Raw genomic sequence first — 23,973 nt, 5'->3', positions numbered from 1 at the left:
CTGAAGTTCAAAGAGATGAAGTGACTTGACCGTGGTCACGCAGCTGGGATTCCAATCCAAGCATCCTGAAGGCTAGTCCAGTGCTGTTTTCACTGCACTAAAGTTGCCTTCTTCCTCCACATGTTCAGGAAAAAACATCTAATTTAGGCTGCACCCTCACCCTCACCCCTGCAATTGACAATTAAGGATTCCACTGTATACAAAAGGAAAAATTTAGTACAGTTTGAATAGATACAGCATCCATAATTTTTTTTAAATGTCAGCCACTCCCTTCTATGGAAAGCAGTGTTTTAAGATATGATTAATATTCTGAGCATAGGGTGATGGTAAACACTATGTGTTTGCATTATCATGAGATGACAAAATTACCCACTCTCAAAGGACCAGCTGCTGTAGGGCGGCTGGCACCCGTGTTGCCTACATTCTCAAAACTATTTTAATTGGTAATTTTTCATGTTTGTTTTTTTTTTTTTTTTGTCAGTCAGAGAGGAAATGTATGTGTAAACCTATTAAAGCTGTAGCATCTGTTAAGATGAAGTGACATCATTGAATCTTAATAAGTGAAATGTTTCACCTCAGAATTTTGAAGCTAATTAGGGTTCTCACTGAGACAAGAGTCTCTATAACTCAGCTCCCCAAACAGGTATAGAGAAGTTATGGGGAAAAAATGATAGAAAAATTCTTCCCATACTTTTTGCATAATATTTTCACTACCATGTTATAATTTTGAATTGACGTGCACAATATACATGAAACTGTTCATGACATTTAGATGTTTTGTGATCCCTAAGAGGAGAGCGCCAACTTTTGAAATTGGAAGACCTAAGGTCATATCCAATTTCTACCCAAATTGCTGACAGCTTCAGACAAAGAACTTGATCACTTGGAACAATTCTCATTTCTGTAATGTGGATAATGTCTTATTCACAAGATTATGGAAAGGATCTAATAGTTAAAATATTATAAATCAAAATTTTCAGTGCTACCAATAACCATTTATTAGGTGCTTATTACATACCAGACTCCTTGCTAAAGACTTACATGTACATTATCTCATTTAATCTTCCCCATAAGTCTATATTGTAGATATTAATATTGTATCTATTTATAGATGTGAACATAGAGGCTCTTTACCAACTTAGGAAATGGAAGGCCTAGTAACTGAACTTAGGCTTATTATTTCATTCATTTAACAAATATTTTCTAAGGAGTGGATGTCCTAGGCAAATCAGGCACAGTTGGGAAGAAGGAAATGGGGAATGGAAGGTGAATAAGCAACCAATCATGTTCACTTTACCCTGTCTAATGTGTGGAGAATGCATTAAAACTTGACAAGAGAGGATCCCGGGGGAGTAGGTAGAAGCCTGTAGAAATAATCCAGGTGGGAGATGATGTTGACATCAACCAGGGTGGTAGCAGTGCAGATTAAGAAATGTGGATGGATGCAGATAGATTTTGCAGGTAGAGCTGAATGTATGGTGGTGGGATAAGGAAGTCAAGCAAGGGTAGCCCCTTATTTCTTACTCTGAGCAACACAGTGAACTGAGATGGGCAATACTAGAGTGGATATTCAAAGTAAAGGAAAGAAATCTTTCTAGTCTCAAACCTCATACTTTTAATCATTATTAAAGTTTTTACTAATTATCATGAATATAAAGAGATTTGAAGTCTATGGCTACATAAATATATATTACCTGGACAGTTTTGTAGAAAAGTCAGATTATCCCTTCTGAAAATGCCAGAAAGGAGAGTTTAGTTACCATAATTATTGGTTTTTAAAGTAAATACCTAAGGCAAAGATTATCTGAGATTTTCTTTGAATTTTGTGAAATCTGAACTTCAATATCTATAATACTGTGATACAAATTTGAGGGGGGAAGAAAAAAAAACACAGGAAGATAGTTTACCAGAAAGCTAACGCATTTATTTTAGATGATTGGGTCATGTATATTTTTTTCTTCTTTCTACATGGTTACATTTTTCAGATTTTCTAAAATGACTATATATTACCTTTATAAGTAGCAAATTAAAAATTCAAAAAAATTAATCTTTAAGTTTACATTTGTGATGTCTGTATAGTCCATAGTAAGTTCTGAGAACCACTGCAATCATAACCCTCAGTCAAATCAGTTAAAACCAATCAAAATATGGGGCGCCTAGGTGGCTCAGTTGGTTAAGCATCTGCCTTTGGCTCAGGTCATGATCCCAGGGTCCTGGGATCGAGTCCCCCATCCCTCATCCTACAGGCTCCTTGCTCAGCAGGGGGCCTACTTTTCCCTCTGCCTCCCACTCCCCCTGGTTGTGCTTTCTCTCTTTCTCTCTGACAAATAAATAAAATCTTTAAAAAAAAATAATGATGTAACTGACAGCGACCTCAAAATGTGTCGTCATCCTAACTTGCACCATGTACCATGTGCTCCCATGCCAGGGCACTGGGATGCCAGAGGGGCCTGACCAGTAGTGCAGTCCTTTTGGATAGTCTGGGAAAGCTGGGGAGTTCAAGGTTTCCTTCGTTTGAATTGTTTCTTCCAAACAAAAACATTTTAAAATTGCTCATACTCTGCTTCCCTGCTTCTTAAGTTTTGCTAACAGTGATAATATGCTTTAAGAAATCCTCCCTGCCAACCCTCATTTTTCCTTCTTTCCCTCTCTTCCAGGGTCAATGATTGTATCTTGCGGGTGAACGAGGTCGATGTGTCAGAGGTTTCCCACAGTAAAGCCGTGGAAGCTCTCAAGGAAGCGGGGTCTATCGTTCGTCTGTACGTGCGCAGAAGACGACCCATTCTGGAGACTGTTGTGGAGATCAAACTGTTCAAAGGGCCTAAAGGTAATACAAACATAGATGACTCACAATGAGACACCTATACAAACCATTTGGCTAAAATGTATGGCATAATTCACCGATGATGTACTCTCTCCTTTTATGCTCTGACATTCAGTGCTCACCTAGAGATTTGAAATCATGCAATACTGGTTTTTACAGGTCAAGGAAATCAATACTCTAAATATGAACTCAGAGAAAGAAAGGACAGATTTATATAGGAATGTCCTTATAAGCAATGTTCTTATAAATATAAACCATCTGCATTTTTCTATAAATTTTTAATCTTACTTTATCATCATGACTTGGCTGGCATGTACATTCCTTCTCATTTTTAAGATATAAATGGTGACTCCTCATTTAATAAAAGAGTAATATGAATGATAGTAATTAAACTAGTCTATCCTGAAATAACAGTTATTGTATTTTTATAATACTCTTGTGATTTGTTCTGATTTGTATTACTCTCATGTATTACACCCATCAAGTACTACACAACGTTTTATACTTGCAATAGTAAAAATAAGTTAAAATTTATTTTTTTTTTAAATGCTCACAAATCTCTTGAGGTAATTGCGGTTACTCTGGGGAATCACACGAACAGTGAGATGAATTATTACATTAATTTTTAAGAATAGTCATTTGGGGGGCACCTGGATGGCTCAGTCGTTAAGCGTCTGCCTTCAGCTCAGGTCATGATCCCAGGGTCCTGGGATCGAGCCCTGCATCGGGCTCCCTGCTCGGCAGGAATCCTGCTTCTCCCTCTCCCACTCCCCCTGCTTGTGTTCTCTCTCTTGCTGTGTCTCTGTCTGTCAAATAAATAAATAAAATCTTTTAAAAAAAAAAGAATAGTCATTTGGGCCCTGCTGTTCAGAATGATGACATTTAATATTAGCTTAAGAGTATTTCAAATATTTTAGAAAAATTCAATAATTAGCTTAACAGTATTTTAAATATTTTTATAAGATTATGACTGGATAGTTACTGTATTCTTTGAGTAAATCATTTCTCTTTCCTTTAAAATCTACTTAGTCTCTAATGCTATATGGGATTAAAAAGGAAGTAAGTACTCTGCCTTCTCTAGGAGGTGGTAGTGGCTGGTATTTAAGATCTCAGACCCAAGAGTCAGACAGGACTGAGTTTAAAAGCCTGGTTCAGCCGCTTACCAGCAGAGTGATACTGGTTGGACCAATCCCTCATTATTAAATGGGGATCATAATGGTAGTGTCTGTCCCACAGGGTTTATGAGAATTAAACATTTAACTAAATCTTGCTGGTTGAAAGTGTAGCCTCCAGAGGCAAAGTGCTACTCTGTAGCTCACTAGCTGTTTGACCTTGAGCAAACTGCTTAACCTCTCTGAGCCTTAATTTTCTCATCTACAAAATGCAGATAATAATAGTATTTGCCCCCTAGAAATGTGGGGATTAGATGAGCCAATTCACATAAAGTATTTAGAATAGTGGCTGGCCCAAATTCACTGCCAAACAAATATTACCTATATATACATGTTATTTGTAGTATGTTTTACTACAAATAGTTTCAGCCTTTGTTACAATTGCTTGGTAATGTAATGAAAATATACAAAGATGCCTCGTGGGCTAAATTCAAATGCATTAAAATTACATAATTAAATCTGGAAAAAAAAAGAAGTATTTGCATACCACAATATCTGGTAGTATGAAAGAAAAGACTTTCTAACCTCTGCACGTTTACTAAAATCATATTTGCAAGGTGCTTTAAAGATAAACAATTTGAGCATCACACTATTTCTATTAAAAATGTGTACTATTTATAAATAACAAATAGGTATTTCTGCAATTCAATTAACAGCAATTATTCAGCACAGCTCTAAAGTGAATACCAGTTTGAAGCACTCAGCAAAAGCATCTATTAGCAGACCTCCTGCTAGCTGAGTCACTCGATGACCTTCAGCTGCTCAGCAGAGCACTTCAAGGTTCTAGGGAATCCATAGCCAAAACTCCTTAATTTTAGTGGGAACAGATTTTGGGGATCTTTGATACCAGGGCCCCCTTTGGCTGTTTTATTTCAGTCTGAACTTTTGTCTCCTTTGAGCAGGGATTAGGACAGGAATTGCCCTAGGACATAAAAAGAGGGAAGTGGGGATAGGTGAGCATAATCCACCAAGAATACCCAGGCAGTAACCCAAAAGTGCATGGCATACGAATGATAGTATTAGAAGTAACCTCACATCCCAGGAAGCAGGCTCCTGCCACATCCCTGTAGAGGGGTGTGGGCCTGTTGGTCCTGTTGGGATTATGTTGAGTCAGTCAGACATTTTTGTATTGTCACCATCCAGAGGTCACTGATGGGGATTTGTTATTCTATATAAAGTTTATTGATACGCAAGAAAAGAAAAGGTATTTGTCACTGTTTAAATTCCTAATGCCTTTCCCAGTGCCTTAACCACAGGAAGTACTGAATCAGTAAATTGAATAATTAAATTAGATTCTGCACTAAATATGATGTTACCTTGCAATGTTAACTTCACTTGGCACCTTTTAATTCTTTGTTTGTGAATGACGATAGATTTAAAATAAATTTCTTGGGATGCCTGGGTGGCTGAGTTGGTTAAGCGTCTGCCTTCAGCTCAGGTCATGATCCCAGGGTCCTGGGATCAAGTCCCTCATTGGGGTTTTTGCTCAGCGAGGAGCCTGCTTCTCCCTCTGCCTGGCAGCTCCCCCTGCTTGTGCTCGCTTGCTCTCTCTCTCTGGCAAACAAACAAACAAAGATTAAATAAAATCTTTTTTAAAAATAAATAAAATAATAAATAAATAAAATAAAATAAAATAAATTTCTACCAATGTTTAGCTCACACCATGGAAACTCTCATGTACCTGAGATGAAACAGATGTGATTCTGATGGAAGACTCAGAAAGTTCTCATGGTAGAGAAAGACATAAAGTCAACCAACTTTAATGCAAGGCAAAATGAAATCAGCTCTGTGATGGAGCATGTGTCATGATTCATCTTGACCAGGAGAGCCAAAATACTCCAACATTTAAAATTTTAACACATGCCCACAGGTCCTTATTTACCCTTTGTTGAGCACGTGGGCATTCTCTATAGTCCATCAACTCTCCAGCCAACTGGGCTAACTAGCCTCAATTATGTATGCATAATATAGAACTAACTGGATTTCTTCATCAATTTAGTCCTTCAATGATTCAAGGAATATTAAGTATTTATTATGTTCCTGGCACAGAGGCTGACAATGGAGATTCAGGAAAAAAGTAGAAATAATTCTTGCTCAAGAAGATGATAGCCTGATGTAGAAAATACCTATAATATAAACTGGGAAACATACTAGAATGAACGTAAAAGATTATAATGTGGCCAATCAAATAGAGGGTCAAAGAAGACTTTTTAAAGGAAGTTCCACTTAAGCTAAACCTTGAAGGAAAAATAAAAATAGAAGTTAGCCAGATAAAGAGTGGAGGAGAGCATCCAGACAGAAGTAAAAGCATGTGTGTAGGAAGGCCCTAAAGTAGAAAAGATCTTGATACCTTCTGGGAACTGAAAGAAGTCAATTGTGACAGATGTTTAATGATAGGTTAATGAATGACGTGAAATGATATTGTCAAGGTAAGCGGCGCCAGATCATGCAAAGCCTTGTTGACCATATTTGAAGATTTGTTATTTTATTTCAAGTGCAACAAAAAGTTATTGCAAAATTTTCAGCATGGGAGTGACACGATCAAATTAGTCATTTTCAGAAGATCATTTGGCTGCTGTGAAGAAAATGCATTGAAGGGGCATGAGTGGGAGCAGAGATCAGTTAGTTGTTACTTGCAGAAGGTCAAGAAAAATGGATGGAGTTGAGCTATATGTTGGAGAAATAATTGATGCCACTTATTGATCTAGATGTGGAATATGTCTAAGGATGAGGCCCAGTTTTCTAATGGAGCAATTGAATGGATTAGGGTGCCATCTATGAGACTGGGAAGACTGGGGAGGAACCCCTGTGGGGAGATTAGGAATTCACTTTTGGACATGTTGAAAAGACTGTGATGCATTTGAAAAGGAGATCTAGGAGGCAGAACTGGAAGATATCTGTCTGAAATCCCTGTCAAGGTAATATTCTGAATTTACCCTATATTTTGTCAAATATCTGGAATTATGGGGAAATATCTGAATATTGACTTTCTCACTCTTCATTAATAATCTTTAATATAAAGATCGTGAATATAGCTATATTAGCTATTTTGAACAGTTATAATAAAAATAAGAATCTATTTTTGTAGATATTCTTAATGCCCAGACTATTTTAGTTTTGGGATTGTTTTTGGTTTTTTTATTTGTGGGGTTTTTTCTGGTTATATAGATACAGTGTTAAGGGATCCTTGAAAAATAATTTGTGATAGAGTTAAATGTATGGTTTCCTAATTCTATACCCTTGTGTGTATTTCATAATTGTACAAAGTACTAATTCCGAAATGACCTTCGATGTATGTGATTCTGTCTCTATAGTAGTGCTGATCTTCTCAATATTCAACTAGAATTATCTGGCTGGTCATTTATGGCCAGGTATTTCAGTAATGAATATTTAGGTAATATCCATTAATAATTTAGAATGCCTTTTCCCAACAATATGTAAAAATTTCCCTAAATTCACAGTTACAGATTTGGTCATTGCAAGCAGCTGGGGTGTCTGTTTGTGGACAGTTTAGGAAAAAAATGGGCGATCATGTATAGGAAGTAGCGATTAGGCAAATTCATTTAAATTTGCCAAGCAACCAAAAATACACAAGGAAGAAAATCTGAAGTGGGCATGTGGTTTCCCAGGAAATTGGTTCACAATAAAAGTCTTTCTAGTGACTTTCCTAAGAACACACTAAGTCATAATTTCTAAGAAGCTATATAATTAAACATGTGCAGACTTGTTCCTGTGGCCTGAGCCAAGGAAGCCTAAACCTATATAAGAAATGAGATGTCTTCTTTTAAGATGTTCTTATTGCTTAAGGATTATACAACTAGGTTAAGGCCAACTTCTAAAATTGAAAATATTAAGGCCATAACTTTGTTCATATCCAAAAGTAGACTTGCTTGTGGCTTTATTTTAGCTACCTTATTAAAACTGAAAGAGTGAAAAAGTCCATCTAGCAAAACATTTCTGCAATTCTTTATTATTTAAAAAACATATTTTTAAAGATATTTTAATTTTTTCACAGACACACACACACACACACACACGTTGCAGTTCCATAGGTCTGTAATAGTGCAAACTGAAAATGCCATGATAATTATAGCTCTCATCTTTATATAAGAAGTAAAAATAAGTATAAAATACCCTGACTATAAGAGTCATTACACAAATGGTTATTTATAATGTGTATACTTCAGTCGTTGGAAAAGCCACATGTGTAGTGAGTGGTAAGGTTCCCGGGCATCTTTAAGTAGCTGTGGGTCCCAAAATAAGTATTGTAACCTCTCTGTGCCTCAACCTTCCTCATCTGCAAAATCGATAAAATCTGAATTTCTAATTTATAAGTTTATTTTCAGGATAATAATTGTAAATTTTAAATACATGTTTATACTATCTTTACTCTTTCTATTATCATAATTGGCTAAAATTTTATTTAAAAAAGCAGAAAAGCACATACTCATCCCAGTGTTTTCTTTTTTTTTTAATTTAAATTCAATTAGCCAATATATAGTACATCCTTAGTTTTTGGTGTAGTGTTCAATGATTCATTAGTTGCATATAATACCCAGTGCTCATCACATCCCCAGTGCTTTAAAAGAGCCTCTTCTAGCATTTTATAAAACCTTGTTTTTTAGTATTATTTGTTGACTATTTGTTGACTATTATTTGTTGACCATCTATTAAAATAAATTAAAAGCTAATTAAAATTTCTTAATATTCAGCAATTCCAGATATTTATGCTCCATCTGCCATTATTGTGGTGTCCATATCTTCATTATGTCTTGTCTGATCTACCACAATAGACTCCATTGCCAATCCCTCCCTCCCTGCTTATATGCTCCTCCTAGATAAATTTTGCAAAAATCACAGCTCTATTCATTGTTTTCCCCTGCTCAGAAGTCTCTAGTGGTTCTTCACTGCCATTAGGTAAAAATCTAAATTTCTTGCCATAGCATTTCATGCCCCCTATGATCTCCCTCTCCTCCAGGGACAAAATTCCGCCTCAGCTTTTTCTTCTGTCTTCTCTCATTCATGCATCTCCACATCCAGGGAAGCCAGACTCTGTACAATTTCTTAAACATGGGTCATACTCTCCTGCCCTTAGGACTTTGCTCATCCCATTCCCACCTTTGGAATGACTTTCTTTACCACTATGACCACTGCCTGTCAGAATCATATCCATCCCCCAAAAGCCAAGCCGGTTCAGTTTTATCTCCTCACAAAACTGTCAGAGACTGATGGAATTAGAAGCAATCTTTCACTTCTAAGGACTTCAGAAGTGCTTTACTGCTTTCTCTCTATTCCTGCTTTTGTTACCATGCGATCCAAGCAACCCCTAGGTGTAGGAAAGATAGATATCAGCAACCTAAGTTAAGGAGATAAACAAGCTGCTAATTCTCACACTTAAGACACTGAGATTATGATTCCTGCCCCGACCTGTGCAAATTGGAAGCATTTGATTAATGCTGAAAATGCAAGCCCTAGATTTATTCTGTGACCAAACTCTGAGCAGTGAGTGGGAGGAATTGGGGTGGAGAGATGGAGGAGAGTCCAAGATAGATCATGACCATCCCTGCAGTATGGCAAGCAGAAAAAGGAATGGCTAAGATGTAAAATGAATTATTTTATTGCCAGGAGTAAAACCTTTGCATTGGCCCCCCTTTTTTCAAACTTTATTGTAACTATCTGTTCAAGAGATTGAGACAAAACAGTATTTGAAGCATCTAATACTTTGCTTAAAAGGCTGATTTATCAAAAACAAGTTTCCAAATTATTGAGGATTTTTATTTTATTTTTTCTTAATAGCCTACTTGATAGTTTTATTGTCCAGCTTGGTTAAATATTAATATGGCAAACATCCAGTATTACAGACAGAGAATTTCTCAGATATCTAACTTGAATGAAGTTTATGACTTGTCTCTATCTGCATACTCAATTTTTTTTTTTCTAATCTGTCCTTGTTCTGCCATCTACTCTTGTCTCTTCTCTCTCTGACACTAATGTGGCTGGAGTGAACTTCCTCCGAGTTGATGTGAGGCACTCATCTGACAGTTTTCAGAAATGATTACTTGGTAAATTATTCAATGACTTGAATTTTAGCATGTAGGCCTAGAGCTGCAGGTATTGAGAAAACAATAAGTGCTCCGTGAACATTTGAGTATACTAAGATTTTAGTTGAAAAGAGATTGCCAGCCCTGAAACCATTCTTTTTAGCCCTCTGTCCATGGATAGCTTTGCTGATGGCGTTCTCTAACAATCTGGGCTACTATCACCTGATCACGATAAGTTGGAAGTGTTTAGGAGAGCAGAGTTTTCAGATGTCCACACTTCAGCTGTTCATACCCAAGCAGTTCACCAGGCCCCTGGGTCAAAACTGAGCACAAGGGTTATGCAACTGCTCTGATTACTGGCATCCAACTATGCACTGCATCAAGAGACACCATACATTCCCCCCTTTCTTACCAGGGGGTCAATTATAATGTGTGTTCATTTTTAATGCATATGCAAGTGTGTCTCTGAATGAAGGTACAGTTTACTCTCTATTTAGGCCCATGTCCTGGGCTCTGAGTTCTAAGTGTCAGGTAGACCTATCTGTGGTGAAGGAACATTCTGAATAATGGTTTGATTCTTAATAAGCACAAATGGCAAATTCAGCTGTTTGGCATGAGGTCTCAAAACACAACATTTTCCTTTTAGGGCTAAAATTTTTCAGTCTTTTGAATTACCAAAATTGTTCCCTTGAGTACACAGGGAAATTTGCTTGACTGAATGTGCAGTGAAACCTCTTATTGAAGTATAATATTTAGAGTCAAAGAGAAAATGCCTCTTTGTATTAAGCAAGAGAACCAGTCTTCTTGGAAATATATTGTGCCTCAGTCACCACTCTCTGTCCCCCAAAAGAACAAATCCTTTTTTTAAATTGGACAAAGGACAACACATTTGATGAGTTCACCTTGTTCTGAGGAACTTTCTATAGAATTTCTTGAATATGTACATGGTTAGTCCCTAATTATTTCTGGATAAAAGACATATCCTTGTGGACTGTGAGGCTCTTTCTCTGAGCTAGTATTTGGTCAGTCTTCATAATGATATCTGTAAAAAGCTCCCTCCTAAAATTTTGTAGACATTTATTCATGAAAAAACAAACTACAGATACGGCCACTGTAATCGCTCTGTTGTGTACCTTCTACATTATAGGAGAGTAAAACAGTTGATTACATTTGCTAAATCCTTTTGGAAATTAAGGAATGATGCCACTCCTCTCATTTGCCTTTTCAGGCTAACATGTGGCCATTGTTTCTTTCTTTAGTTTATTTCTTTGCTGTTTAGAGCTAGCTCATAATTTTTAATGGCATTTGTGATTAATGGCTCCTTAACAAATCTTTAAAGTCAGAATTATTTTACCATGAAAACTTCAGATTTCCAAAATGCATTGTAGTAGGTAGGTGTAGCTTTGATTTTTTTTTACATTTATAAAACAAAAGTTTTATAATTCACACAGAAAACACTGTTTACCTAGCTGTAAATATTTGCTGAGGTAAATACCTATATAGCACTTTTTAAAGTTTTAAAAGGAAATGTGTTGCCATGGTAAATACTGTGACTATAAATCTTTCCATTTTATGACCACTAGCAAAGCAATTTTATTGGGATTTGGACAGCACCTTAGTTTAAATCCTTCCTTTACCTAACTGTTAAGTGGGAATATTAAGTGGCTGCCTTGGTTATTGTGAGAATTTAATGAGATCCCAGGTACATGTTAGTGCCCAAAAAGTTTAAAGTGTTCCTCTTCGTTGTTTACTTTTTTAAGAAGCAAATACATGCAGAAAATAATCATCCATTCACTCAATAAATATTTTATTTCAAAAACATTTATTAAGCCAAGCAGTTCAAAGTGCTAAATCAAAAGAATGTCAATAAAAAAAGAAGTGTTGGCTTTTCTCCCAAATACCATCTTAAAATACAGGCATTCATCTAGACTAAAATAACACAGTCCTCTTTTGGCTAGGACTAGCTTCATGCTAAATTCATTGCAGTCCCCTAACTAAATCCATTTTGGTTCCCTAACTTATCAACCAGCTTACATTAAATTCTCCTCCTTCTATGGAATATCAAGATCCAATAAAATTAAAGATTGTGGTATTTTTTATTCATGAACCATGATTCCCGGTGCCATTAGCTGTCAGTCAAAAGCCTTGTACTACACGGACTTTGTCTCTGAGCATAATTCAATTGGAGCTAGATACCTTGGACACTTTATCCCTTATAGAAAAGTTAATAAGAGAGATAAGATCTCTACTTTTAAACTCCATAAAAAATGCCAACTTAGGGATTTGGAAACATGAAATATGTTATGGGTTAGCCAGTTACGAGATCCTACCAAGAATCCACTGAAAGTTGGAAATTTGCACAATAAAGAAGATCTTAGGAAAAGCTGAGAATTATCAGTAAAGTTAAAAGAGAGTAGGGGCACCTGGGTGGCTCAGTCGGTTAAGCGTCTGCCTTCGGCTCAGGTCATGATCTCAGGGTCCTGGGATCAGGCCCCCCATTGGGCTCCTTGCTCAGCGGGGAGGCTGCCTCTCCCTTTCCCTCTCCCTCTGCTGCTCCCCCTGCTTGTACTCTCTCTCTCTCTGTCAAATAAATAAATAAATTCTAAAATAATAATAATAAAAAAATAAAATAAGAAGAGAGCAGTTAGGAAGAGGAAAAAGTAAAAATAAGAAAGGAAACAAATGAGACACATTTATCTAGGCAAGTCAGTCCCTGATAGTCATGAATGAAGAAAGCATATAGAGTTTGTTCAGTATTCACCATTAATCTTAGGAAGAAAGACTTCAATATTTGCTTCCCAGGAACCCAAAAATATTTGCTGAATATTCATGAGCAGCTGAGTCATATGAGAAAATTTAGCCTTCATAGATCCACTCATTTGAATAAACTGAATGTGGTAACTACCAGTTGTTTAAAATCATAATAATGTTGATGTGCAATAATTCTTAAGTGTCAAATATTCTAATATCTCAAAATGCACACACTCATTTATGTATTTGGCAAAACTGTAACAAACACCTTTTACTTAGGCAACTAGAAGTTGGAGATAGAGACATGGTGTGCCCCCAAGGGAGATAGTGGTCCCACTATAGTGTGTGGAGTGTGCATGAATGTAATAATTCTAGTACCACCAGATAAATATAGACACAGGTTTTTACAAGGACCTCAGTTTCTGCTTCAATGCTCTGGGATAAAACAGCTTTCCAACACTGGTGACAGCTGTTCACTTGGGAGACTGGCCCATTCACTGGAATCCCCCCTCCCAAAATTGAACTGAAAGCTGGAATTCCTTTGAAGTTGTCTATTAATGTCATTCCTGCCCTCTCCAGCTACGATGGACAACTCTTCATGGGACAGCCCTTCATTCATTTGTAGGACACTGTCAAGTCTCCATTTAGACCTCTTTCCTTTAGACTAAGGAATCCTCATTTATTAACCATTCCTGATACCTCATGATTTTCAGACCCTCTATTTTACTGTTTCCATCCTATGAATTTTCTCCAGTTTGGCAATATCCCACCTAACTAACAATATACAGAATTATATAGAGAGATCCCCTGATATGTTTGTTAGTACAGACCATGGTAAATAGAGTTTTGTATATGAGCTCCATACTTTGTTTATTTAATATAATGTAAAACTGTGTTAGCTTTGTTTTTAAGACCTTTTTGTTGGTTCTATCCAAATTACATATTTACATATGTAAATATTTCATATGAACTACTGGATTTTATATATATTACATTCTATCTTACAATAATTGATTTTTGATGTACAGTTATAAATTTATGTTTATCTCTATTAAGTATAAGACTGTTGGACTGAGCCTAGCATCTAGACTTATTGATATCATTCTTGATAGTAATTTAACCATTCCTCATGTTAGTCATCCTTTACTCATTTGTGTCCATTACAAGTGACCTAAAGACTGATAGATGATAGATGGAATAATTAGAAATAGGATAGAATTGGTCAGGTACACATGTTGCCCCGTTCACATAGATATGAAAGTGAATCCCACAGATATAAGGAAAGACTGAGCATAAAAATAACAGATAAAGATAAAAAGAATGCCTATTACTTTGAGTCATTATATTGTACACCTGAAACTAATATAACTCTTATGTTAATTATACTTCAAAATAATAATAATAATGTCTATAGGCAAAGTTTTCCATGAAGCAGATTGTATGTACTCCTAAAGAAACAGTTTCCAGGTTATGAGGACAGAGTAATCTTATCTGCTCACAGAAATTCTCTCCTCCAATAACTCACAAAATGAACAACACATAAGGGAGATCACTAACAACAACATCAAAATTTTTTTCTAACAGTGATGAAAGAAGGAATGAAGCATAACTTAATATGATACTCTTAAAAAACTGTAACGAAGGACAGAAACAGTTACAGATAGGCTTAGAAAGGCTCAGATGCTACCCCATTCCCATTCCCTTCCTGAAACTCAGCTGGTGACTGACAAAATCCTGAGACTTCTCAGAGATTCAGGTAAATCTGGAGAAGAGTACATTGAGCTGGTAGCCTTACCTTTTTTCAAAGAGTAGTTGAAGCTTGAAACTTGCTGTTGGGAGAATCTAAAGTGGGGGAAGTGAGCAGGAATGCTGATATTCTCTGATGGAAGTTAAGGTTCTGTAACCACACCCTGAATTAGAGGAATTACCCAAGTATATGTATCTTGCTCTAGGACAAGAATCTCAAAGATAGCAGAATTTAGGTGTTCTAAGAAAAATAGCACACTTGACTACAGCCTCTACTGAGGTCTCCACGAATTCCTTCCCCAGTTGTTGCCTCACGTGCTGAAGTGATTAGAACACAAAATATCTAGACCCTCCACATGACTCAGAAGGAAAAACAAAATGTTTATAGGTGTAAATGAAAAAAGTAAACTAGTCACCTATATTATATCAGAACAAAGAACGTCTGCTTGAACTGCCCAATCATGAGCAGGATGGAAACATTTTAATAACTCTGTAAACATACCACAATCAAAACAAAAAAAAAAAGTATTGTCGTTATCTAACTTAGTAAGCACTTACTGTATGTTAGGCACTTACATAAAGATAGTACTTACTGTATGTTCTAACTGTTGTGTATATATCTATATCTATATATCTCTTTTCATCCCTGTAAGAATTCCAATGTGCTACTTTTATTACATATGCAGATATGAGATTCAATAACTTGCCTGAAATTACACAAATAGTGACAGAGGCAGGATAGAATTGTCTGGCTCCAGAATTCATGCTATTACCCCTAGGTGATCTTGGTCTTTATAACCTGCAAATAAAAGGAAGAAAGAACTAAGACAAATAGCTCAAACTATAATTCAAGGAACAGAAAGAAATTACTCATGATTCATGCTATAGAAAAACTTAAAAAAATAAATTCAATAAAGTAAGTGTTGAAAGACAAAATGATAAAACTACAGACTGAGCTGCAAAGAAAAATTGCAGACCTGAGGAATCCAATAAAGGGCCTAATAGCATCTTTACAGAACTCATGAATATATCATAAATAGTAAGAAAAAAAATAGTTGTCACTGAAGTTAGTGAAAGAGCAAAGCTTGAGATAGTCATAGTGAACATAAGGTTTTAAAAATAAATAAATAAAAGGAGAAAGGAGTATTCTTTTTTTTTTGCATTTTTTATTTTATTATGTTATGTTAATCCCATACATTACATCATTAGTTTTTGATGTAGTGTTCCATGATTCATTGTTTGCATATAACACCCAGTGCTCCATTCAATACGTGCCCTCTTTAATACCCATCACCAGGCTAACCCATCCCTCCACCCCCCTCTAGAACCCTCAGTTTGTTTTTCAGAGTCCATAGTCTCTCATGGTTCGTCTCCCCCTTCGATTTCCTCTCCTTCATTTTTCCCAGAAAGTAATATTCTAAAGCTACATCAAACAGGTACTGCAGAGTTTTGAGAAAAAGAGCTGGTGGCTCAGGGTGTCCAGACAAGGCAAGGGTTCAAAAATATATTGTCAGCCATGCAAACTTTCTAAAATATGCTATCACAGCCATTGTTTACATTGTTCCAGACATAAGTTTGATTATGAATTGAAAAAATGAAAAAAGTATCCTTATTTGTGATGATAAACCAAAGGAGATCATCCAAAAATTATTTAAAACAATAAAAGAATTGAGTAAGGTAGCTAGGTATAAAATTAATGTATAGAAATCAATCAGCAATATATCCATGTATATAAACACAGTAACCAATTAGAAGATCTAGTGGAAGAAAATATACCATTTGCAATAGCAACAAAAATGATAAACAAGAATAAGCTTTTTGATAAACATGTGAGATCTATATAAAGGTAGCTTTAAAATGTTACTAGGGAATATATAAAAAGGTAACACCATTTTATATCATTGGAAAGGAAGATACAGCATTTAAAATGTCAATTTTAACTTTTATACTAAAAATTTAAACAAAAATACTAATAAAAAATTGAACCAGAAAAACTTATTCTAAAGTTTATATGGAAAAATTAATAAGCAAGAATAGTGAGGAAAATTCAGAAAAAGAAAAATAATGAGGTATGTCCAGGCTAGCCATATACTAAAACATATTATAAAGCTGTGATAATTAAAAAATTAAAAAGATATATCAAATAAAAGACTGAAAAATCCAAAAATAGAAAATGAACGTCAAGAAATTTAATATATGATAAAGGTGGCATTTTGAGTGAGGAGGGAAAGATAGTTTACTAAGTCATATTGGAAAAAATGCATCTATCTTTAAAAATAAATAAATAAATTAATTAATTAATTAAATTGTATCCTTATTTCATAATCTAAACCCAAATAAGTTGTCACTCAATCTAATTTTTATACTTAAAAATGAAAAATAAATCCATAAAGGTAGAGATGGGTAAATTGAACTGGAGTAAAATTAGGAATTTTGTTGATTAAAAGAGAAGGAAAAAGAAAGCCATAGAGTGGAGAAAGTGTTCCCAATAAAACTATCACACTTTAGTACAATAGTCAATCCTACTCCTAATGAAAAAACTGTAAATTAAAGTACAAGATACCATTTTCCATCTGTCAAACTGTCCACATTCAAAAACTGTGACAACGTACTATATTGACAGGTGTGGAGAAGGAGGCTGCTTCACACATTGCTGCAGAGTATACACTGCTCCATTATCTTAAAAAGCAGTTTTAAAATACCTCCAGCTTTTTAAATGCTCAAACCATTTGGTGTTGTGATTAGCAATTCTACTTCTAGGAATTCATCCTATAAATGAACTTGTGTATGTGTGAAATAAAGTTAATTGCAACAATAGCTCTAGTATCAAAAAATGCAAACAACCTAAATGACAAAAGAAGAATGGATACAATTACAGTACATCCCTATAATATCATGCCAGTTATCTGTTTAAAAAATGAGGAGTAAAGAATGGATTCAAACTTAAGTGACCATCAACTTAAGATAGACTGCTATATGCAGAAGATGTTATATATAAACCTAATAGTAACTGCAATCAAAAACTGGTAAAAGATATGCAAAAAATAAAGAGAAAGGAATTCAAGTATATCACTTGAGAAAGCCAACTCATGGAGAGAGAAAAGAGAAGGGAAGAAAGGGACAGAGACGATCCCCAAAAACAAATACCAAAAAAAAGAAAATGGCAATAAATACATACCTATCAATAATTACTTTGAATATAAATGGACTAAATGCTCTAATCAAAAGACATAGGGAGAGAGAGGGAGAGAAGCAGACTCCTGGCTGAGCGTGGAGCCTGACATGGGGCTCGATCCCACAACCCTGAGATCATGACCTGAGCCAAAATCAAGAGTCAGATGCTTAACTGAGCCACCCAGGAGCCCCAAACAAAATTGACTTTAAAACAAAGACTGTAACAAGGGACAAAGAAGGACATTATATAATCAAACAGAGCAATCCAGCAAGAAGACAAAACAAGTATAAATATTTACACACCCAACATGGGAACACTCAAATACATAAAACAGTTAATAACAAATATAAAGGAACTAATCAATAGTAATACAATAATAGTAGGGGACTTTAACACCCCACTTACATCAATGGACAGAAAACCAAGGAAAAAGCAGCTTTAAGTGACACTGTGGACCAGATGGATTTAATAGATATATTCAGAATATTCAATCCCAAAACAGCAGAATATACATTCTTTTCAAGTGCATATGGAACATTCTCCAGAATAGATCATATATTAGGTCATAAAACAAGTCTCAAGAAATTAAAAAGATCAAAGTCAAACCTTGCATCTTTTTTTACCACAATGCAATGAAACTGGAAATCAACCACAAGAAAAAATATGGGAAGACTACAAATACATGGAGGTTAAATAACATCTACTAAACAATGAATGAGTAAGCCAAGAAATCAAAGAGGAAATAAAAAAGTACATGGAAACAAATGAAAATGAAAACACAATGGTCCAAAATCTTTGGGGTTGCAAAAGCAGTTCTAAGAGGGAAGTTTATAGCAATACAGGCCTACCTCATGAAGCAAGAAAAATTTCTGACAACCTAAACTTACACCTAGCAGAGCTAGAAAAAGAAGAACAAAACCCAAATCCAGCAGAAGGAAGGAAATGATAAAAGATTAGAGCAGAAATAAATGATATAGACACTAAAAAAAATTAATGAAACCAGGAGCTGGTTCTTTGAAAAAAATCAATAAAATCAATAAACCTCTCGTCAAACTCCTAAAAAGAGAAAGAGAATGAGAGAGGACTCAAATAAACCAAATCAGAAACAAAGAAGAGAAATAACAATGGATACCACAGAAATACAAAGGGTTGTAGGAGAATATTATGAGAAATCATATGACAACAAAGTGGACAAGCTAGAAGAAATGGATAAATTTCTAGAAATTCATAACCTACCAAATTTCCAATCAGGAAGAAATAGAAAATTTGGACAGACTGATTACTGGCAAGGAGATTGAATTAGTAATCAAAAAACTCCCAACAAACAATAGTCCAGGACCAGACAGCTTCACAGGTGAATTCTACCAAACATTTAAAGAAGAGTTAATACCTATTCTTTCCAAAACTTTTCCAAAAGAAGAAGGAAAACTTCCAAATTCATTCTATGAGGCCAGCATTACCCTGATTTTAAAACCAGATAAACACATTCACAAAAAAAGGAACTATAGGCCAATATCTCTGATGAACATAGATGCAAAAATCCCCAACAAAGTATTAGCAAACCAAATCCAACAATACACTTAAAAAAAAAAATCCCACGACCAAGTAGGATTTATTCCAGGGATGCAAGGGTGTTTCAATATTTGTGAATCAATCAACATGATACATAACATCAATAAGAGAAAGGATAAAAATCATACGATCATTTCAAGAATTCAGAAAAAGCATTTGACGAAGTACAATATCCATTCATTAAAAAAACCCTCAAGAAAGGTTTAGAGGGAACATACCTCAATATAAGAAAGGCCTTATATGAAAAACCTACATTAAATATCTCACTCAATAGGGAAAAATTGAGAGCCTTTACCTTAAGATCAAGAACAAGACAAGGATGTCCACTCTCACCACTTTTATTCATAGTAGTACTGGGAGTCCTACCCAGAGCAATCAGATATGAGAAAGGAATAAAAGGCATCCAAATTGGTAAGGAAGAAGTACAACTTTCACTATTTGCAGATGACATGATACTATATATAGAAAACCCTAAAGACTCCACCAAGAAACTACTGGAACTGATAAATGAATTCAGTAAAGTTACAGGATACAATAACAGTGTACAGAACTCCATACCATTTCTATACACTAAAAATGAAGCAGCCAAAAAAGGAGTTAAGAAAACAATCTCATTTACAATTGCACCAAAAAGATTAAAATACCTAGGAATAAACTTAACTAAAGAAGTGAAAGACCTGTTTTCTGAAAACTATAAAACATTGATGAAAGAAATTGAAGACAACACAAAGGAATGGAAAGACATTCCATGTCCATGGACTGGAAGAAGAAATATTGTTAAAATGTCTATACTATCCAAAACCTTCTATAGATTTAATGTAATCCCTATCAAAATACCAACAGCATTTTTCACAGAACTAGAACAAACAATCCTAAAATTCGTATGAAACCACAAAAGACTTCAAATAGCTGAATTAATCTTAAAAAAGAAAACAAAACTGGAGGTATCACAATTTCAGACTTCAAGTTATACCAGAGCAGAAGTAATCAAAACAGTGTGGTTCTGTCACAAAAATAGACACATAGATCAATAAAACAGAATAGAAAGCCCAGAAATAAACCCACAGTTATATGGTCAGTTAGTCTTCAACAAAGGAGGCAAGAATATGCAATGAGAAAAAGACAGTCTCTTCAACAACTGGTGTTGGGAAAACTGGACAGCTATGTGCAAAAGAATGAAATTGGACCACTTTCTTACACCATACACAAAAATAAACCCCAAATAGAATAAGAATCTAAGTGTGAGACCTGAAACCATGAAAATCCAAGAAGAGAGCACAGGCAGTACTTACTCTGACATTGGTCATAACGTCTTTCTAGATATGTCTCCTGAGCCAAGGGAAACCAAAGCCAAAATAAACTATTGGGATTACATCAAAATAAAAAGCTTCTCCACAGCAAAGGAAACAACCAACGAAATTAAAAGACATCCTACTGAATGGGAGAAGATATTTGTGAATGAGATACCCGATAAAGTGTTAATATCCAAAATATGTAAAGAACTGATACAACTCAACCCCCAAAAACAAATAATCCAATTTAAAAATGGGCAGAAGACATGGACAGATATTCCTCCAAAGAAGAAATACAGATGGCCAGCAAACACATGAAAAGATGCTCAATATCACTCATCATCAGAGAAATGCAAATCAAAGCTACAATGATATATCACCTCACACTTGTCAGAATGACTAAAATCAAAAACACAAGAAACAACAGGTGTTGGTGAGGATGTGGAGAAATAGGAACGTTCGTGCACTGTTGGTGGGAATGTAAACTGGTGCAGCCACTGTGGAAGATAGTATGGAGTTTGCTCAAAAAATTAAAAATAGAACTACCTTATGATCCAGCAATTGCACTACTGGGCATTTATCCAAAGAATAAAAAACACTTATTTAAAGATTTACATGTACCCCTTGTTTATAACAGCATTATTTACAATAGCCATGATATGGAAGCAACCTAAGTATCCATTGATAGATGAATGAATAAAGAAGATGTGGTGAGGGTGCCTGGGTGGCTCAGTCAATTAAGCATCTGCCTTCGGCTCAGGTCATGATCCTGGGGTCCTGGGATTGAGGCCCACTCTGGCTCCCTGCTCAGTGGGGAGTCTGCCTGTCCCTCTCCCTCTGACCCTCCCCACCCACACCCCCACTTGTGCTCTCTCTCACTATCTCTCTCTCTCTCAAATAAATAAATAAAATCTTGGAAAAAAAGATGTGATGAATATATAGAGACAGAATGTTATTCAGCCATAAAAAAGAATGAAATATTGCCATTTACAATGACATGGATGGATCTAGAGAGTATAATTCTAAGCGACATAAGCCAGTCGGAGAAAGACAGATACCATCTGATTTCATGCATATGTGGAATTCAAGAAACAAAGAAAACAAAGAAAAAATAAGGAGACAAACCAAAAGACAGACTCCTAACTATAGAGAAAAAACAGATGGTTACCAGAGGGGAGGTGGGTGGGTGGGAGGGATGAAATAGGTGAAAAGTATTAAAGAATACACTTATCTTGATGAGCACTGAGTAATATATGGAATTGTTAAATCACTGTATTGTACACCAGAACTGAATATAACACTGTATGCTAAGTACCCTGGAATTAAAAAACACTACAGGCATTAAAAATACATGAAGAAATGGAAAGAAATACCACTTGATATATAGCTTGAAAGATATTTGATTAGGGAGAGCAATGCTGAATGGATTAGCTTCATTCGTTCAACAGACATCTAGTTTACTATCTTCCACATGCGCCAGAATATAGAAATAAGTAAGACTTTCTCTCTCCTTCAGTATCTATGTATAATTAGTTGGGCCTTTAAAAGTACAATCGTTCCATCAAAACTGTCTTGAATTATGGTTTTGCACACTGAAATCAGTATGCTATCTGAACAGTCCGAAGAGTCTCACTTGAACCAAGATGGATCAAAACTATTGTTTTCCCTATCAGGCCTACTCTTCTTTCATAAAAAGAAACTAGACTTTTTTTTTTTTTTTGATGGATCTTGTCTTCAGAAACATCAACTGTTTTCTTCTTTGATACTCTATTTCCTTCCCAGGTGTTTGCACTTTGATTTTCTGGTGACTTGAAACAGTGTGTGGTTCTTCTTTAAGAATATAGATGGTTTATGGGGCGCCTGGGTGGCTCAGTTGGTTAAGAGACTGCCTTCGGCTCAGGTCATGATCCTGGAGTCCCGGGATCGAGTCCCACATCGGGCTCCCTGCTCAGCAGGGAGTCTGCTTCTCCCTCTGACCCTCCCCCGTCTCATGCTCTCTGTCTCTCATTCTCTCAAATAAATAAATAAAATCTTTAAAAAAAAAAAAAAAGAATATAGATGGTTTATTTTTAATCTTTATAATAAAAGAAATCTGGCAAAAGCCAACCAGCTTATATCGATTTTGAAAAGTATTATCTATATCAAAATGCTCTAAATACAAAAAAAAAAAAGAATATAGATGTTAGAACAAAAGGTGCTTAATTTTTAGAAGTCTTCTTTTCTCTATGTTAAAGTTAAAATAAATTTTTCTTATTTGTTCAGTAGAAAGCTAACTCTCTGAGACTCTGCATTTACATTAACTAATAAGAGTCTTTTAGGTCTATTATCACATGGATTTCTTCACTGCTCTAAATAGCACAGTAGTGTATTCATTTGCTTGATTATCTGTCATACACATTTCTACCCTGGATTGTTACTGGCAACAGGCATTTCAGGTGGCACCAGCAAGATTGGTAGTGATCATTTCCTGATGGCTCCATTAGGTCAAACTTCAGAAGGGTTACACTTTGCATGAGTGCTTGGAAGCCAAATTTGACAGTTGAGTGTTTGGCAGCTCACCAACTGTTTGATGAAATTTAATTGCTCCCTTCTAAATCTCTCCTTCAGCGCTTGGAAATTAGTGTCTATTCATTCACAGAAGGCACCATGACCCAATCAATGGGGGAGTCGTGCCTGGTTACTTTGCTCATTAACTTAGTTGGTATAGTTCCTCAATATTGTAAATCACAACTTCTAAAAGTTTTACCTGGAACTTTCTCTTGGAACTTTTCTTAAGAAAACCCTTAAAGTTTTCAAAAAGTTAAGAAAACAAAATCACTGTGGACATTAGTTATAAATTCAATACAATTTCTCAGGAATAAAACATAACTATAAGAATAGTACCAGGAAAAAAAAATGAAATAGTTAATTGTGAAAAGCTTCAGCTTTGCTCCTGCTATTTGTATTCATAATGCCTTTGAGTTAATATCAGTGACATGATTAGATAAGACATTTGTTAGAGGGGAGCATTCGATCCATTAGACAATGTTTTAAAAAACAATTTGAGACTTCTGCCTTATTTTTTTTCTATCTTGGTTCTCAAGTCCTAGCACCAGCATTTCATTTTCATGGAGGATATCAGGTATTTTATCAGGAAACAGCCACTTTGGTTTTTCAGTAACATGCTCTCAAAATTTGATATGTTAAGATATATAAGAATATAAATTTAGGAAAGGAAATTATAGAGGTTTTCAAGCATCTTCTTTCTATTACCTCTAAAGCCTAGAGTTCTCTAGGACTCAGTGTTGGCACCTCCTTATTTCTCTAGCTTTCTCTCCTCCTACATAGTCTCATCTGGTTCTATGGTTTTAATTTCCATCCCTATACTATATATTTAATATAGTTATCTTCATGCTATATA

The 23,973-nt window shown here is 35.4% G+C and overlaps 1 protein-coding gene across 26 annotated transcripts in view; it reads left to right on the top strand.

The window, feature by feature from the left end:
- The window catches only part of DLG2 (discs large MAGUK scaffold protein 2), a 2,206,895-nt gene that overhangs the window by 1,645,975 nt on the left and 536,947 nt on the right, over nt 1-23,973 (top strand). For all 26 annotated transcript variants that reach the window (XM_078058613.1, XM_078058610.1, XM_078058611.1 and 23 more), the window contains one exon: nt 2,658-2,827. In XM_078058613.1, the coding sequence (XP_077914739.1) occupies nt 2,658-2,827 (170 nt within the window). The remainder of the gene's footprint in view (nt 1-2,657; nt 2,828-23,973) is intronic.

Source organism: Halichoerus grypus, chromosome 11 (genome assembly GCF_964656455.1).
Source record: "Halichoerus grypus chromosome 11, mHalGry1.hap1.1, whole genome shotgun sequence".
Taxonomy (NCBI): domain Eukaryota; kingdom Metazoa; phylum Chordata; class Mammalia; order Carnivora; family Phocidae; genus Halichoerus; species Halichoerus grypus.
The sequence above is the reverse complement of the archived record's forward strand: the minus strand, read 5'-3'. Positions and strand labels throughout refer to the sequence as shown.